Source organism: Puma concolor, chromosome C1 (genome assembly GCF_028749965.1).
Source record: "Puma concolor isolate L17-30 chromosome C1, mPumCon1.1.hap2, whole genome shotgun sequence".
Taxonomy (NCBI): Eukaryota; Metazoa; Chordata; class Mammalia; order Carnivora; family Felidae; genus Puma; species Puma concolor.
The window spans coordinates 88,907,539-88,926,742 of record NC_141674.1 but is presented as its reverse complement, the minus strand read 5'-3'; the positions used below and the strand labels follow the sequence as shown (position 1 = coordinate 88,926,742).

General features: G+C 36.2%; 1 protein-coding gene and 1 long non-coding RNA gene across 6 annotated transcripts in view; one reads left to right on the top strand and one right to left on the bottom strand.

Moving 5' to 3' along the window:
* Positions 1 to 18,245, bottom strand: part of RNPC3 (RNA binding region (RNP1, RRM) containing 3) — a 28,009-nt gene extending 9,764 nt beyond the window's left edge. For 3 of the 4 annotated variants that reach the window (XR_015254933.1, XR_003224364.2, XM_025931857.2), the window contains exons 1-9: positions 18,051 to 18,245; positions 16,331 to 16,378; positions 12,460 to 12,578; positions 11,163 to 11,246; positions 10,419 to 10,530; positions 9,037 to 9,105; positions 7,228 to 7,370; positions 3,675 to 3,797; positions 2,257 to 2,408 (exon numbers count right to left, since the gene is read on the bottom strand). Coding sequence is in view for 1 of the 4 variants with exons in the window: in XM_025931857.2 (XP_025787642.1) it covers positions 2,257 to 2,408; positions 3,675 to 3,797; positions 7,228 to 7,370; positions 9,037 to 9,105; positions 10,419 to 10,530; positions 11,163 to 11,246; positions 12,460 to 12,578; positions 16,331 to 16,378; positions 18,051 to 18,245 (1,045 nt within the window). In the remaining 3 variants the exon portion in view is untranslated. The remainder of the gene's footprint in view (positions 1 to 2,256; positions 2,409 to 3,674; positions 3,798 to 7,227; positions 7,371 to 9,036; positions 9,106 to 10,418; positions 10,531 to 11,162; positions 11,247 to 12,459; positions 12,579 to 16,330; positions 16,379 to 18,050) is intronic. The other variant, XR_015254934.1, reaches the window with a different exon arrangement.
* A 125-nt stretch (positions 18,246 to 18,370) lies between these two features.
* The window catches only part of LOC147578208 (uncharacterized), a 66,697-nt gene continuing 65,863 nt past the window's right edge, over positions 18,371 to 19,204 (top strand). For both annotated transcript variants that reach the window (XR_015254936.1, XR_015254937.1), the window contains exon 1: positions 18,371 to 18,508. This is a non-coding gene — a long non-coding RNA (uncharacterized LOC147578208). The remainder of the gene's footprint in view (positions 18,509 to 19,204) is intronic.

Sequence of the window (19,204 nt, the reverse complement as noted above, 5' to 3'; positions counted from 1 at the left end):
GAAAATAGTGCAAAGAATATGGCATATTTAGAATTACAAAAGTTTGTACGTAATGATGAAAAATTGTACAAACAGATCTCCTGTGGCCTGAAAGCATCAATAAGAAAAAAAACTTTAAGACTGCTTCTACTATTACTTCAACATTACTACTTGCACTGATGTAGAATGGGAAGACTATTACCCTCTCATACAGGTCTAAACCTTTGAGAAAATTAAACTTAAAAACTAAAAATATTGCATGTAAGGGTGACTAACATGAAACAAGAAAGAAAAATATACAAAAAGAAAAATATAGGGGTGTCTGGGTGGCTCAGTCAGTTAAGCATTGGGCTCTTGATCTTGGTTCAGATCATGATCTCAGTTTGTGGGTTTGAGTCTTGAATCGGGCTCTACGCTGATGGCATAAGAAAGAACCTGCTTGGGATTCTCTTTCTCCCTCTCTCTCTGTGTCCCTCCCCTGGTTGGGCTCACTCTCTCTAAATAAATAAATAAACATATATATGTATATACATATATGTATATATGTGTATATATATGTATGTGTATATATATATGTGTATATGTATATATATATATAAACAAAAAAGGAGCTATCTGTGCTCTACCTACTGTTCATTTATTAAACAACAATAGCTAATATTTAGACATTTAGACCAGGCCAAGCAGTTTACTTGGATCATCTTGGTTGTTTCTCACAATATTTATTATCTCCTCTTCTGTGATGGGCACTGTGCTCTGGGGCCGGGGTACTGCACATGCTGCCTCTCTGGTGGAGATTATGGTCAGATGGCTGACACAAGCCCAACCCTAATGCCAGCAGGGCCAGGAAAAGAGTACAGATGGAGGCATCATACCATTCTCTTAAAAAAAAAAAAAAAAAAAAAAAAAGATGAAGAAAAAAAAGGTAATGCCTTCTCACTAACCATGAGAAAGGACTTAAAAGCAGTTTTTCCACTCACTTTCTAACAGTTATTGGAACTCTGATCATATATTCACATAAGTGCTCAAAAACACATGTGCAAAAATTTATGTTCCAGTGGTTTCTCAAATAGTAAACAGAAACAACCTCAACTTCTACCAACAGAGCATGGTTAAATAAAGATTGATGAAGGGCACTTGGGTGGCTCGGTCAGTTGAGCATCCAACTTTGGCTCAGGTCATGATCTCACAGTTCGTGGGCTCAAGCCCTGCATCAGGCTCTGGGCTGACAGCTCAGAGCCTGGAGCCTGCTTTGGATTCTGTGGGTCTCTCTCTCTGCCCCTCCCTCACTCATGCTATCTCTCTCTCTCTCCCTGTCTCAAAAATATATAAACATTAAAAAAAAATAAAAATAAAGATTAATGCAACTAGACTATGTAGTATTATGCAGCCATAAAACAAAATAAGGTATATATTTTATGTTCTAATACAGTAAGCCACTCCCACTAGATTTTAAACTCCAAGAGGTCAGAGACGATGCCTAACTTGTCTTTTAGTGCCGAGCACAAAGTCTGCTATGCTCTACACTTTCAATAAGTCAATATTAAGTGAATGGCAAATACATAAAACATGATTCCCATTTAAAAAAAAAAGAAAACGTGTTTACACATGTGTAGGATAAGGTCTGAAGAATAACTATATTCTACATTATTAACAATGGCTGTCTCTATGGAGTAAGATAGGGCACAGTGGGGTTTGAGGTGTTAACTCTTAAAATGTTACTTTATATGTTTATTTTCTATAAGCTCGTATTATTTCCAAAATTAAAAAACAAGATTAAAAAAAAAAGGAATGTTATTATAATATCAAATTAATGCCTAAAGTAAGCAGAAAAAGTATCTGTAATGTTAATAATCTTTACACTTAATACCATCTTAGTAAACAATCTTCCATGTCTTTTGGATAAAAAAAAAAAAAAAATTTTACATGAAATCTACAACAGACACAATAGTCACATAGCTTGTTTCCTAATCAATAATACAACATCACATCTAACAATGAAAACATAAGTCAACAGAAGAAACTTTTCTATTGTATTTTTAGTGTAAACATCAGCAAAAACCAGACTAAATTTCACCCCATAGTTCATTACTAGCAAAAGGCAACAGTGATGGTCTCATCATTAAGCACTAATTTTGATTACAGGAAAAAGTTCAAAATGGATAGTATTTCATGATATTAAGGAAGTCTGCATATTTCAAATATTTAATTGTAACACAAAAAGCAGATTAAGAATTTTTACATAGCATATTAAATAAAGAACTAGAATATGCTTACCATAATTTTGTTCTTCACAATTTTGTTCTTTTTCTAGATCTTTCTTAAATGCAGATGGCATGTCAGTAGATATATGAAATTCAATTTTCTTATTACCTACAGGTTGTGGTTGGTCAAATACATCCGAAGGTAACAGCACTGGATGTAAACTGCTGTTTATAAACAGTGACAGCATTACTTTGTAATTGCAAATAAAATCCTGAGTAAAACTTCATTTCATATTTACCATAACAATGATAAAGTGCTCATAATACTATAAGCATTACACAAAGTAACTTCCATTTAATACTTCAATAAATCCTAACAAATTTTCTAATATGAGTATTATTAAATTCCTAGTTAGACAAGGAGATTGAAATTAAGGGATATCACTCATTAGATGACAGAGACAGTACTTGGGGACTACTGATTCCAAACTTGAGGATATTTACCAATACACAAAGAAGTTCATTCTATGTTTAATATATGCATGTTTATGTACTGTATTCTATATGCTGTACAATAAAGCTGTACTGTCCAACAGAATTGCCACTAGCCAAACATGTGGCTAATGAGCACTTGAAATATTGCTTTCCAAATTAAAATATAAGCATATAAAATACACACAAGAATATAACAACTTTGTACAAAAAAATGTTGAATGTCAATAATTGTTTATATTAATTATAAGCTAAAATAATATTTTGGATATTATGGGATAAATAAAATATACTATCAAAATTAATTTCATCTGCATCTTTTTACTCCTTTAATGTGGCTATTGGAAAACTGAATTTGGTTCACATGACTGATCTTTAGTTATTTGTGCTGCTATAGAGATTAAAAGCATGGGACTGTGGTATCAAGACATACATAGGTAAGAAACATACATCATATTTATACTTAATATGAAACTTTAAAAAAATAAGACTTGGGGCGCCTGGGTGGCGCAGTCGGTTAAGCGTCCGACTTCAGCCAGGTCACGATCTCGCGGTCCGTGAGTTCGAGCCCCGCGTCAGGCTCTGGGCTGATGGCTCAGAGCCTGGAGCCTGTTTCCGATTCTGTGTCTCCCTCTCTCTCTGCCCCTCCCCCGTTCATGCTCTGTCTCTCTCTGTCCCAAAAATAAATAAACGTTGAAAAAAAAAAAAATTAAAAAAAAAAAAATAAGACTCATTCCTTTCAAATGGAAAAAAGATTTTTAGCAAACTCTCTATGAAGTTACTTACAAGTTCAAGGGAAATTATATTGTAGAATAGCTAAAAAAAACCAAAAACTAAAATTGCAATTAATGATAATTTTATCTAAGATATTAAAATGCATAGAGTCCATGGCAAACAGGCAAGTAAAATATCTGCCATAGTTGTTTTTAAGTGACATGAGTTAAGCAAGTAGACAAAGTACACAGAAAATGCTTATTTCATAACCCAAAACAAAATTACCTGTGTGCAGTAGATGGTGTTTTCAACATATCCTTTATTTTTTGCTTTTTTCTAACATGGTGCTGCTTTATTGTTTTTGGTCTTTTGGGCTGAAGATTTGCTAGTTCCATTAGTTTGGTCATTCTACATTAGGGAAAGAAAAATAAAAACAAAAAATTCCTCATGTAGGCGCATATAATATAAATTAAGCTATAAGTATAAATGACATATTCTAGTAAATTAGGATTTATGTAGCATAAGTATAGTCTGTTTTTTTTTTAATTTTTTTAATGTTTATTTTTGAAAGAGACAGAGTGCGAGTGGGGGAAGGGCAGAGAGAGAGCGACACAGAATCTGAAGCAGGCTCCAGGCTCCAGGCTCCATGCTGTCAGCACAGAACTCAATGTGGGGCTCAAACTCATGAACCGCGAGATCATGACCTGAGCTGAAGTCGGACGCTCAACAAACTGAGCCACCCAGGGCTCCATTAAGTATAGTTTCTAAGCCATCAATTAAGATAATAATTTAAAATAAGCTCATATTCTAAATTTCCTTGGTCAACTTTCATCTTACTTTAAAGGAATTGGAAATTTACTTAGTTTCAATTTATCTCTAAAAGATACGTTTTAGTATAAAAATTATTAGTTGTTCAAATAAAATGACTACACCTGATGCCAAAAAGTTAAAACAGGATACAGTAATACAACTTATGTAACTTTTCTCTTTCATTGACTGACTTTTCTTCTAATTAAAGATAGCCTAAACTGAAGTATTTTTATTTTAAAGCATTTTGTGTATAATTGTTGCACATGAATCATTACACAAACAAGATAAGTTACTTGAGAACAATGTTTTCAAATACAGTAGTATACTCTGAAGTAGTTTATAAATAACTATCAAGGTGTAACAATTGATACATTGTATGTGGTTTATCTTCATTGTGAGTGTGAATAATATTTAGAAAAGATCTTGTCTAGGCTTTTTTGTATCTTCCACAGGATCGGACATGGTGTTTCCACAGAGCACAAGCTCAAAAACCACTAGTCATAGATAGCTCTATATCTATAGTTACATTTGTGAAATTTGGAAGCAAAATAAACATGCACACAAAATTCAAGAAAAGAGAATTAAGTCGTTAACATAAGCTTTAAATCTAAGTGAGGAAAAATGTAAGCTTATGCTATGTAAACATAAAGCCTCTTAACAATCATAGTTTACCCAAAATTTTATGAATAAATCTAGTAATACAAAAATATGCCTCTGTTCACAAACTGCTCAAAGTACACTAAGCCTCTACAACACTGCCAGGCATAAGTTAGGTAGGTAATCAACAAATATTTGCTGAATGAACAGTACAGGTTTTTGTTTTTCCTTTTTTTTTTTTTTTTTTAATTTCCAGAAGATACTGGAAAAGTAGAAACCAGAGACTGTTTCATGCAAAGACTTTATTCTCATTACTCAAGATGAATTAGAGAATTCCTCACTATATCCCTAAATGAAAACCTAAATAAAACAACAGAGTTTTCACCAGTTTGCATAATTTTTACAAAGAAAGTAAAATTTACAGAGGTTATGGAATTAACACAAGGCAACACTCTATGCTGTTTTTTATTCAGTAACAAGTTAAAGTTATAGTCTATCAAGAGCTGTCAGCTTTCCTAAAATGTCTCTATTGAAGACACTCTGGTCACCCCATTTATGTAGTTTTGGCTCCACCTACACTTTGATTTTAACTATTTCTCTTGAAAGAATATATATATTGAGCCACTACTTAAGTGAACACTGACTCAATTAATAGTGAAATTCTTACTGATTATTTGTAACTATTGCCTAGATTCTCTGCTTGGGTTTTGACTCCTGTCAACCATTCCTGTATCTGACTTCTGTACAGTTACCTAAGATTCCCAACCTATGGGGTACCTGGCTGGCTCAGTTGGTGTGCTCCACGTTTGGTGTAGAGATTACTTAAATATGAAAAATCTTAGGGGCGCCTGGATGGTTCAGTTGATTGACCATCCAACTCTTGATTTTGGCTCAAGTCATGATCTCACGGTTCCTGAGTTCAAGCCCCGTGTCAGGATCCACACTCAAGTGTGGAGCATGCCTGGGATTCTCTCTTTCCCTCTCTCTCTCTCTCTGCCCCTCCCACACTTGGGTCTTTCTCTCTCAAAACAATTAAACTTTAAAAATAAATAAATAATCTTAAAAATAAATAATCTTAAAAAACAAGAGAAAAAAAAAGATTCCCATCATGTGCAAAAACTAGTCTGCTGGAGGAGGGATTGGCCAATTAACAGCCTTAGGACCAAATTCAGCCAGCTACCTGTTTTTGTAAACAGAAAGTTGTGCTGGAACACAACCAAATCTGCTCATTTAGGTTTGTCTACGGCTACTTTCCTACTATAACAGAACTCTCTAGCCCTATACAGAAAATGTTTAGCAATTCCTATTCTAGGCTATGCTATGGGTTATACACCTGGACATTATTAACAACTTACTGCTTTTCACCAGAATCTTTAAATAAAATATATGTAGGCTGTCAAGAACAACCAATAAATTCACCTGCATTAGTAACTATGAATGGCTTTGCATAAAATCCCTCAGAAATGCTCTGGAAATAGTCAGAGGTGAATAAAATTCACGGAATAAGCTGAAAAAATATGAATACAATCTATTCTTATTCTTGTTATTTGAGAGAGTTATGTTTTATAAAGTGTCCCCTCCGCCAAAAAAAGTGTCCACAAAGAATTAGTGAATAATGAATGAATCAATGCCCCTAGGGGAAAGTCAGGATTAGTTTCCTGCAAGCCTATTCTCTAACATTTCACCAACTGATCTATAAACACCTTGTTTTATGTGTTCCTGGTTTAAGGGCACCTTATTTTAAATATGGTTGATTCATTAACACTGAACTCACAGTCAACAGCACTACAGCTCCAACCTGAACAAGGTTTATCTAATGTGTTTTCTCCATCAGGCACATCACAGCCTCCTTGATCTTGTAAACATTAGACAGAACTACAACACTATGGTTGGAAACCGCTTTAAACAGCAAAATCACTAACAAACAGCATAAAAATGTGAAAAGATTAGTATTAAATAGACCACGAAAAGGATACCTGTTAACAGTATGGGAGCAGAATGTCACCCTGTTATACCTCATCTGGGAATACACATGTCAAGCAACTCAAATTTTTCATCATTGCACCATGCCCACATTGGCAAAAGACCATAAAAGCCCTATCTATAAGTAATGATTTTGGGGTTACAAATAAATTTTAGCAGGTAGGCACATTCACAAATAAGCAATCCACAAATAATGAGGATCAATTGTACTTTACAGTATCATAATCGTCAATCTAAAAAATCACTCATAATCCAAAAATTTTTCCTTAGGTCTTAATATATAGTCCCAGGTCTTAATCTGTACCTAATATGCATGGTCAAGAGTTGGAGGGTTGGGGACAAATTCTAATCACCCCAAATTACGAACAATTACAGGCAAAATTTAATAAGAGCAAGTGAATCATTCTGTTTCTTCAAATCTAAACAAATCTTACTTGATATTACAAACCTCTGTCGGTCTTCATCATCACTGCTTTCATATTCTGATTCTTTACTTGATAATTCCTCCTCCTCATCTGGCAAAGGAGGTTCCTCTGGTGGCTGAGGAGATGCAGGTGGAAGAGGTGCATGTAATGGCATATAGTCTTCATACTAATTAAAAGAAAAAACAAAAAGACTACAGCAATCTATGATATTTATAGAACAGAAAAACTATTTCCATCCAGACACATTATTCTCAGATCTCTTTCCCTCACGATATTCTTTTACACATGCAACATTGAGTAACACCTGCTACAGAAGATGGCTAATTGATCACAAAACTTGTTTCTTCCTCCTTCGCACCTAGCTGGACTAAATTTCCAAACCTCCTACAGTTAGATTTCACCATACAACAGTTTTAGCCAACAAAATGCTAGCACAAAAAAAAAAAAAAAAATCCACCCATAATCCTCTCTTCCTTCTTGATCTGCAAGATGTATGGTAATACCCTCACTGATATGTGAATGCATGTAATGAAGTTATGTCTTTTGAATGATTCAGTAGAGTACAACACCATTCTGTCCATTTTGGGATGGACTTAACATGCATAAGAAATAAATTATACTGTGTTAAGTGACTAAGATTTGAGTTTTATGTTAACAGTAGTTAGCCTAATCTTTTTTTGTTTATTTTTTATTTTGAGAGAGAGAAAGAGTGTGCATGTGAGATTGTGGGGCTGAGAGGCAGAGGGAGAGAGAATCCCAAGCAGGCTGCACGCTCTCAGCACAGAGCCTGATACAGGGCTCAATCCCACAAACAATGAGATCATGACCTGAGCCAAAATCAAGAGTTGGACACCTAACCAACTGAGCTGAGCCCCCATGCACCCAACAGTTAGCCTAATCTTAACTAATAATCCTGTAATGTGCCAGGCATTGAGATGTTGGGATTACAAAATATTATCAAGGTTAATAGTATAGACATTAGAAAAGTAGCCAATATGCAATACATAGTAGAAAAGCAAATGTTCTACTTAAATGTTAGGACTCAAAATAATTTCTCTATGCTACTGTCTAAACAAATACTAAGAGTACAACACCAAAATAGAAACTAGAATTATTCAACAGCAGACACAGATGATCTAAATTACTGATAGGTTTGCACAGTAAATTCTAATAAAAATTATTAGCAACATTGTCTTTTGCAAATGAAGTTCTATATGCAGTAAAACCAGAAACAATAGAAATTTCCATAATTGTTGAATGTAATTATTTTATAAAATGGCAGAACGTTCTGGATCAGAGGACTGAACAACCACACTGGCAGCAGACGATGGCCTCTAGGGAGCCAATGGCTGGCTCAGTAGGTAAGGCATGCCACTCTTTTTGTTTTTTTGTTTTTTTCGTTAGTAGGCTTCACTCCTAGCATGGGGCCCAACACAGGGCTTACACTCATGGTCTTAGAGATCAAGACCTGAGCTGAGATGAAGAGTCAGACACTTAACTAAGACACCCAAGCACCCAAGCATGCAACTAGATCTCAAGGGCATGAGTCCAAGCCCCACGATGTAGAGCTTACTTAATTTAAAAAAATGTTAAAAAAAAAAAAAAAGATATCACAGAAATGATGGCCTCTATTACCAAATGCATCTCTTTCATGTTCTGGCTTTTTTCCACTTTTAATTGTTCATTTGACTAATGTTCTATTAACTTTGTATTTGTCCCTTATTTTCAATGCACATTAGAGGTTACTGGCACAATATTTGTGAACTTTATCCTAAATAATCCCACCTCAGAAGAGATGTTGTAAATCTTTAAAATTCTAAGAGATTTCATACCATGGGAGGTCGCGCAGTAATTGGTCCAAAAGGTGTGGGCAAATTCATTTTATTCATAAGATGAAGAACCTTAAAGCAGAAACACATTTAAAATCATATCATATAATAAAATGACGATTCAACTCACATTTTTTTTTTTTTTTTTTTTACATTTATCTATTTTTGATAGAGAGAGACAGAGCACAAGTGGGGGAGAGGCAGAGAGAGAAGGAGACACAGAATCCAAAGCAGGCTCCAGGCTCTGAGCTGTCAGCACAGAGCCTGACGCGGGGCTCGAACCCACAAACCGTGAGATCATGACCTGAGCCGAAGTTGGATGCTTAACCAACTGGGCCACCTAGGCACCCAATTCAACTCACATCTTATATTTTATGTAATTTAAAACTTTGCAATAACACTCCTGATTTAGTGCAAAGGGTGGCCACCTCTTGCCTTATCCCAGAACAGGGATAATACCAGGTGCTGGTATATCTCAGAAGATTAGCCTTCCTGAAATGTTTGTCAATTCTACAAATACTATTATTCTCATTGTTAAAAATGTCATGTTCTTGCAATGTGAATGCTATCAAAATGTTATGTCTTTCCCCTTAATTACTGTAGAATTATGAAACAGAAGGTACAATAAAGAAAATAAATATCGTGTACATTTTGTACCTCAAAGTATCTTACTACTATCAATACTTTCAAGCATTTGCTTAAGGGTCTACTATGCCTTTTTCTTTAAGAAAGAATCTCTATGTTAAAGGTGTATGCTTAAGTAACAAAAATTATATTTCCCAAATTACATTGTGTTTATTAGTATTATTAATAGTAAGCATATTACTATGTTTATACCACAGTTTAGAAAAACTTCTACTTGAATCCAGTAACACTTCATTACCTTTTGCAACGGACTGAACCTCCACCCATATACATATACTGAATCCTAACACTCAGTGTGATGGATGGTCTTAGAAGGTAGGGCCTTTGGGAAGTAATTAGGTCATAAGGGTAGATTCCCATGAATGGGATTAGTATCCCTTATAAAACGGACCCGAGAGAGCTCTCTCACCTTTTTTCAGCAAGGTGAGGATCCAAAGAGAAAACAGCCACCTGCATCCCAGGAAAGGGCCCTTACCAGAACTCAACCTTGCGGGCACCCTAATCTCAGAGTTCCAATCCCCAGCACTGTGAGAAATAATTTTCTGTTCATAAGCCAGTGAGTCTACAGTACTTAGTTATAGCAACCCAAACTAAGACACCTTTAATTACTATAATATCATTGCATGTTGGAATTAGTCTGATTAACACTATTATGAAAAGTATAAAAATTAGCATGGAGAATAACTTATCAAGTCATTTAAGCATTTACTTTGAGGAAAGTTACGTTTCATTCTACTTACCTGTACATAAAACTTAGGCACACTTGCCAAAGCATTTACTATGTTTGCTAGGATTGTGCTTGAAGGTGGTGGGTACATATACTTGAGACATGAATTCAGAGGAAAAGTCAGCCTAAAAAAATATTTAAAATGTTTATCATGTTTTAGTAAATTTCATATCAATAACTCACTTTTAGGTAACATACAAAATTGCTCACATAATTCAGTACTTTTAGATTTACCTTGTTCCTAATAATCCCAAATAAGTACATTTAAAAAGAAACTTGCTTTCTGACTGCACTAAAAAAAGGTATTTCTTACCAGAGCTTATCTTATAGCTTTGAACGTTTTTTTTTATGTTCATTTATTTTTAAGAGAGAGAGAAAGAGTGTGAGAAGGGGATGGGCAGAGAGAAAGAGAGGGAGACACAGAATCTGAAGAAGGCTCCAGGCTCTGAGCTATCAGCACAGAGCCTGACGCGAGGCTCTAACTCACGAGCTGTGAGATCATGACCTAAGCCAAAGTCGGATGCTTAACTGAGCCACCCAGGTGCCCTTATAGCTCTTAACATTTTAATGGTCCCAAATTCAGTGACAAACTCTAACTGCTGAAAATGTTCAATCAACATGTTAAAAATATACATGACAGATAATAAAATATCCTGTAGAACATCTTATTTGCAATACAGACGTGCGCACACACACACACACACACTCTGAATGACAAAACTGAAAAAACAACAAGACACTAACAAAAAATACTAACCCATGGTTTGGTGCAATCCCATTTTCTATGGTTAAACAACCAAGTTCTTTCTTTTCTTTATCATCTTCCACAGGATCATCAGATCTAAAAAATACAGAATCAAAGTTGATCTTATCTTTAGAAATAAAGTAAAAAAACTGCATACAGAAAAGACATATTACCTTTTCAAACATGGTACTGTATTACGAAAATAGTTCCATAATAAATAAAACTTCCAACCATTTCTCAAATAGCAAAAGAAAGGTAAATAGTAATCAACATTAGTAAACGTCCTTCTCTATCCTAGACATTATACAAGGCACACATTTTCATTTAGTCTTTTTACTCTTCAATGAAACCCTATGAAGATGGTATGACAAATCTCATTGACAAAACAGACAAAAAAACAACAACAAAAAGCAAAAAAAAATACCCCTGGAGTTCACACGGTATACAACAGTGGTACTCAAATTTCTTAACATGTATCAATATCACTTAAAGAGTTTGTTACAATTCAGACTGCTGGGCTTTATCTTCCCCTTCCTACCCTTCCCCCCACCAAATTTCAAATTCAGTAGGACTAGGGTAAGGCCCAAGAATCTGTATTTCTTTTTTCATTAATGTTTATTTATTTATTTTGAGAGAGAGAGAGAGAGCGAGAGTGAGCAGAGGAGTGGCAGAGAGAGGGAGACAGAGAATCCCAGCCAGGCTCTGTGTTGACAGATAATAAACACAGGGCTCAATTTCAGGAATAGTGAGATCATGACCTGATCTGAAATCAAGAGCTGGACGGATGCTTAACCAATTGAGCCACCCAGGTACCCCAAGAATCTGGGGTGCAGATGATGCAGCCGGTCCAGGGAGTACTCTGAGAACCACTAGTGCAAAGCAAATTTATAAGTTTTATAACTACAAAGAGTTACAGTTGGGAACTAAATACAAGTCTTTGATTTCAAAGGCCATGCCTTTTCATGACACCCTGCTATCTGTAATACAAGGACTTATACTAGTTTTATTCCTCCACTTAAAATTGAAGTCTAGTTATATTCCTCCACTTAAAATTGATTACTTTTCCTCTTAAAATTGATTACTTTTCACCCTACCCTCTTCTCACTTCACACTGATTAAATTCTTAATATTAAATCAACACTCAAGATTCCTAATGCACAATTAAGAACAAACATAAATATAATACACTAGATTCAAGAGATGTATCATTTATTATCTGAAATCATTTACTTGCTGGTCTGAAGACAACCCGATAGAAACACAATTGATTAAAAACACTTTAAAATTTTAGGAAAACCTATCTACATACCTTTTCTTTTTTTCAGTGTCTGAAGAGGGACATGGGGAATGAACTCGATCTTGTTCTTTTGCAAATTCAACAACTAAAGTATGACCCAAAAGTTTCAGCTGATGAAGTCTTGTCAATGCCTTCAGTTGGAAAAGCAAGAGTAAAATATTTTATAATTCCACCAAAAATTATTTGTTAGAGAACATCTATATAATAACTTACACATGTTCTTTGTTAATGCTGTTAATATTTCCTTGGCTATTTCTTACCCATTTCTAATGTCAGGCTGGTTTGCCTTTGTCGTTTATTAAGGGACTGCTTCCTATCACTTACCAAAACTAAAATCTGCTGAAATCCAAATCTGCCTATACCTAGGCAACTGAAAAGGTTAAAAAAACAAACACAATCAGCCTGGACTCACTTTAAATTCATGACCACAACCACAAATCTGGAGTGGAACTTAATGATGCCATATCTCATTTTTAGTTCATTTTTTCTACTAATTTCTAAGACTATTTTGTACTTTCTCCTGGCTCCTCAACCCCCACAACATTCCTTTCCCATTCTTTACCCTAGGACTTTGCTTCCTACTTTGGGAAAACTGAAACAACTATATGAGAACTTCAGATTCCCACTATAACTCCCATCTACCAGCATATGTATCTACATATTCTACCTTCTGCTATAATGTATTAACTAGTCATGTTTTTAATCTCAATCCAGTTGCTGGACTTGTATACTAAATCCCACCCTCTCATCTACTCAAGAGTCTCTCTTCTGCTCCCTGAAACTGTATGGGAAGTCTTCTTTAATTTTCTGTCCTCTACTAAATCGTCCATATTAGCACACAAATATGCTTCTATTTCTCCCATCCTAATTTGTTTTTCTTCATCCATTGATCCCACTTTGCTCTTCTCCCCTCCTTTAATTACTGTTGCAGTAAAACTCCTTAAGAATTACCTAAGCCCTTTACCTAGAATTCCTTTGCTCCCATCCAGTCGCCAACTCAGTCCACTGGCACTGCTTAGCAAAGACAACAAATTCTGTACTGCCAAGCCAATGGTCTACTTTCAATCATCATCTTATTGCATTTAACACAGTTGATCACTCCCTCCTTGATACATGTTCTTCACTTGGTGTCAAAACATCATACTTTCCTGCTGTTTGCTTCCTAGCTCACTGGTTTCTACTGCTTAATCTCTTGGCTTGTGCCTTCTCAAATTCTAAATGTTGGCATACGCCAGAATTCTATTATGGGCCCTCTTTCCAGCTACTATCTTGGTGATCTAATCAGCATCCTAAATTTAAATTCCATCACTATGCTTATAATTCCCCAATTCATAACCTCAGCGCAAACCTGTCCTGAAGTCCAAGAAAACATATCCAAACTACAGGATGGCTCCTGTTAGGTGTCAAACAAACATCTCAAACTTCTCACACTTCAGAAACTGAGCCACTAATGCTCTCTCCTCATCCCCTCAAATATTTTCTATCTGGAACTTTTCACATTTCAGTTGCTGGTGTAACTCCATTCTTCTACTCACTTATGTCAAAAATATTGGAATCATCCGTAAGACTTCTTCCCACATCAAGAAACTGTTTGTTTCTATCTTCAAAATATATCCAGCATCTAACCACTTCTATCACCTCATTCCAAACAGCTATCATCTCTGAACTAAATTGCCACCATAACCTTTTTGCAGATTTCCTTGTTTCTACTCTTCCCTGCTTTACATCTCTTCTCAACACAACACCCAAGGTGATCCTTTTAAAGATATGTTAGATTATGTTACTGCTTTGCTCAAAATATTCCAATTGCTCCCTATTTACTCAGAGTAAAATCTAGGATCCTTAGAATACCTAAATGAAGGTCGCCTGGGTGGTTTAGTTGGTTAGGTGTCCAACTCTTGATTTCAGCTCAGGTCATGATCTCAGGGTTTGTGAGTTTTGTCAGCACAGAGTCTGCTTGGGATTCTGTCTCCCTCTCACCCTGTACCTCCCTGCTTATTCTTGCTCACTCTCTAAATAAACTTTAAGAAAAAAAAAAAAAAGAATACCTACATGATATGGCCTCTATTACTTCTCTAACCTCAAATCCAATTATTTCTCCCTCATTTTGTCTGCTTCAGCCACTTTGGCTTACTTAAACATGACGTTCTCCCATACTACAGCCCTCGTTCCAGCCATTATTCTGACTGGAATGTACTTTCCCCAGGTACTCTCTTAGCTAACATCCTTCACCTCCTTCAAATCGTTACTCAAATATGACCCTTATCACCTCAACAGCAACTTAACCATTCCCATCTAGCACTCTTGATCCTATTTCCTTTTCCTTTGTATTCCATAGCATTTATCATTTTCTAAAATATTAAATTATGTTTATTATTTATAATCTGCCTCCCCTTTAGAGAATGTGAGCCTCAATGAGAACATAAATCTTTATTATTATTTTCTTCCTCGCAAAATGGATGTCATACATATTCTCTTTAAGGATATATGGTTTTTCATTTTTAATGTTAGCTAATTTCCCCCACCTCTCTCAGCTACTTACTTTGTAGTTCTACTTCCTTTTCAACTTCTTCTTCTCATTCTCCTTTGCTGGTCTGTCTTCCTTGGGCAACCATACCCATTCACCTGATTCAAAAAACTCCATTTTGAGCTTGTCTCAGCTCTAAAGCCGTATTTTTAACTGTATTAAAAATATTTCCACAGAAGTAGCTCACTGACTCCTCAAAGTTAACAGATAGCATTTGAACTCATTATCTACCTTTGCAAGTATCTTTTAAATCCTGCCCTTAATGTCAGCTAATGTAATAACCTAATACCTCAGTCCAAAAATCTCAAACCTAATTATGTATAGGAATCACAAGACCTACAAACTCAATCTCTACCAAGTGTATACCTACTTCTTCCTTTGTCTTCTTATTGATTTACTCAGACCTTTTATCTTGCCTTGCCCATTATAACACTTCTCTTGTCTTGGCTTTCCATTTGGTCTTCCTACCTTTAGTTTTTCCCCATCTAATCCATTACATGAACTCTACCAGATATTTTCACAGATCTGACTATATTATTGGCCAGCTCAAAACTATCAGTGCCTTAATATCTACTAAACAAAATTCAGTCCCTCCCTCCCACCCAAATTTAGATCTCAACCTATTTTCCAAGTCCTATTTCCATTCCAACCCTTAATTCTTGCTCTACTTACAACTTTCCATGTTTGACAGCTTCACTTAGTGTTCACCCAACCTGAAAGGGCCCATCTCCCTTTGTTTTCTTCTCAAAATCCAACTAATCATTTAAAGGTCTACCTCAAAGGTCAACTTCTTTGTGAATGAATCCCTAGGATTTTTAAAATACATGTATTTTTCCCTTTAATACTTAAAACATCTTACCTTGCAGTTAAAGAGAGTTATCAATCTTTGCATCCTTTAGAATTTATTTTTAATTACATATGAAATTACAATTCAATCTTAATTTGCTTTCCAGTTAATCTATGTTTGTTTGTTTGTTTATTTATTTATTTATTTATTTATTGTGAGAGAGATAGGGAGACACAAAATCTGAAGCAGACTCCCGGCTCCAAGCTGTCAGCCTGACAGGGCTCAAACCCCCGAACTGCAAGATCATGACCTGAGTCCAATGCTTAACTGACTGAGCTACTCAGGTGCCCCTCCAGTGAATCTATTCTAATTTCCAAATACCTAAACATTGGAGAAGATTTGCCAACTGATAAACCAAATGCAGTCTATGAGGAAAACTCTTGAAATACAGACCCTTTTGCTTTTGAAAACTGTGGTTTAACATCACATTTCATTTTTGAACAAAGATAAATTAATAGGAAATTGCTGACAACTTTAATAGTAAAAAAAAATAAATAAATAAGTCATACCTTTATAGCTGCTTTTTCACTAGGAAAAGTAGCAAAAGCTGTATGTTTCTGAAAAATAATTAAGGTACAAATTATTTGTAACATAATTTCAGTCTTCCATAAGGAAGTCTGATACTTCACCAGTAGACAGTGATTTCAAAAATTAATAAAGTCATGGAAAAGGATGGAAAATCGAGATTGTTTTAACTGATAATTAGTTTCAGTACAGTGGTTCTGAATCTTTTTTGCTTCAGAGTTCCTTGAGATGACAGCTATGTAGCCTTTTAAATATGAAGGTGTACACACATATACAGTATGTTTTACACATGCTTTTAAATAGTTCAATAGACCAGAAGTTTAAAAACCCCTACTATACACAGGACAACTCTTAAACTATCTCAATATACAAATATCTGCAATTTATAATATATATGAAGATCTTAAAAACTTTCCTCTATAAGATAAATGCGAAGTTTAAAAATGTTTACCAACAGAAAATCATTAAGTGCATGTTTCCTTTGTAATTTATCCTTGTAATAAGGGTTCAATGGGAGAAGTCTATTTTTCAATATAAACTGTAAATAGTTTAAAAACCATCAGAAAAAAACATAAGTCAAAAGTAAATGAATCCTTATGCTGTGAAAGAGTTGTTGTCAAGAGTTGCTTATATTATATCACACATTCTAATTTTGTCAGATCTGATCCAACATGACCTAATCAGAGTGTATTTAAACTGAGTAACACAGAATACTTGTACTTGCTGGTATACATGACACTTTGATCAAAACTGGTCGTTCTTCTCAGTACTTCTTAACCCTGGCTGCATATTAGAATCACCAGAGGAGACTAAAACCACTGATTTCGCTGCATCATAGACCATCTTGCAGAAACTTAACATCACCGTACTATTTTAATGGAGAGAAACCCATCTAAAACATCTTCAGGCATAAAAGCAAATGAAGTTATTGAGTAAATTCCTGCAGTCTCAAAATATTGTTCCCCAAAGATTCCGTCAGAAATAAATTTTTATTTTATTTTTATTTTATTTTTATTTTATTTTAGAGAGAGAGAGAGAGAGAGCGCGAGCAAGTGAGCATGAGCGGGGCAGAGGGGCGAGGGAGAGAGAGAGAATCCTAAGCGGGGTCCAAGCTCTGCGGGTAGCAGGAGAGGAACTCCACCTCACCTCCCACGGAACACGATCTGACCGAAATCAAGAAATGAAGCCTCAACCACTGACCCACCCAGGTGCCCCTTTTTATTTTTTTCACTTTACTTTAGAAAAAGATTTTATGAATAATTTCTTCGTAAAAAATCTAGTAGAAATTCTATAACTGGCTTACTGAAGTTACTATTGTAGTTTCTCCTCTATTTTAATATCTTCACAGTGGCATATACGTGAACCAACATTTTTGCAAAGTCCTTTGTACTTTATATTTGAGTACTGAGTCTAAAAGAAATGCTCTCAAATTCAGAGGGATTTTGAGATTTCCCGGATGGATCAGAAAAGGGAACATAAGCCACTCTTCTGCCTTGCCCTTCTCGGCGGCGCTGACTAATGCAGGCTCAAGCCAATTAAAACTTCACATGGTACGCAAGACGTCTGGACATTAAAGAGGAAAGATAGACACGTCCTCACTACACAAGCGCATTTTCCCACTCTTTTCTGTCTTCCTTCTGTCAAAGCTTCCCCCTCCCCGAGTCAAGGGCCTTCCCCGGCGGCTTGGGACAGGAGCGCCCTTACCAGTCGTCCCTTATCTGACAGGACGCGCACCGACTGCGCCCCGAAATATTTCAGCAAATCCTCTTTCTCCTCAGCAGTCAGCTCGGCTGGCAGGTGCCTCACAAGAAGGGTTCGGTCGCCCCGTGACGGAGAGAGTGAAGCAGAGCTCTGACATCCTCTTGCCATCGGCGGTAGAGGCTGCTCGGGAGCCGCCATTTCCCACAGAGAAACTGCAACACGGAAAGCGAAGAGGCCGCAGTGAAAATGAGCTAATCAACAGAAGCTGGGGATAAATGAGTATTTTTCCGCCTCGCGCTAAGGATTCTGGAAACAGAGAAATACCGCGATAGAGGGTCACTTTCTCGCGAGACTTGCATCCGCGACGGATGTCTCTTCGGAAACCGGTTTCTAAAAATGAAGAACTAGGTTCCAAACGAAGGGAAAGCAAAGTGGTTTTAAATTACAGGTAGCTGCTGAAGGTATTAAAAAAAAACCTTTGCCCTAGAGAAGCGTGAGGATTTAAAAATGTATCAAATAAGGAATGAGGGGCCCCAGTCGCGTGAAGGGGAAAGAACGTAAACCCAGGGAATGAAAGAGCCACAGCCGCGACAGAGCAGGCGGGGAGCAAGACCGGACGCGGCGCTGGCCTGGGCGGGAGCTGAGCTCACTGGATTCCTGTTTCCTGGCCAATCGCGAAAGCGTATTGACTGGCTGGCGGCGGGGGTGGGGGGGTGGGGGTGGGGATTGCTTACAGTCTTGGAAGAGTAAAACCTAAAGATAGCATGCTCTTCCTTCAGTAAGTGCATTTAGAACTCAGTTTAAGGAACAAAAAGTTAACAAAGAAATGTGTTTTGTTTTCTTGAATCATCGTGCATATAGCAGCCTCATAGGCACTGGCCACTGTTTATTTCACGGAATTGGTGGCCTCTAGGGAGATATACTCTAATAAATGTAAATAAATGATTATATAGATAAAGCGATATATCTTCACGTTTAATCCTCATAACAACCCTAAGGGGGTAGGTACTCATTTCGATTTTATAAGTGAGGACGTTGATGTACAGGGGGCATTGATATACAATGAGGGCATTGATGTTTAAGTTGCACAGCTAGTAAATGGCAAAGCTGAGATTCGACCCTGTTAGCGTGACTGGCGTTACACTTTGATCCGCTAT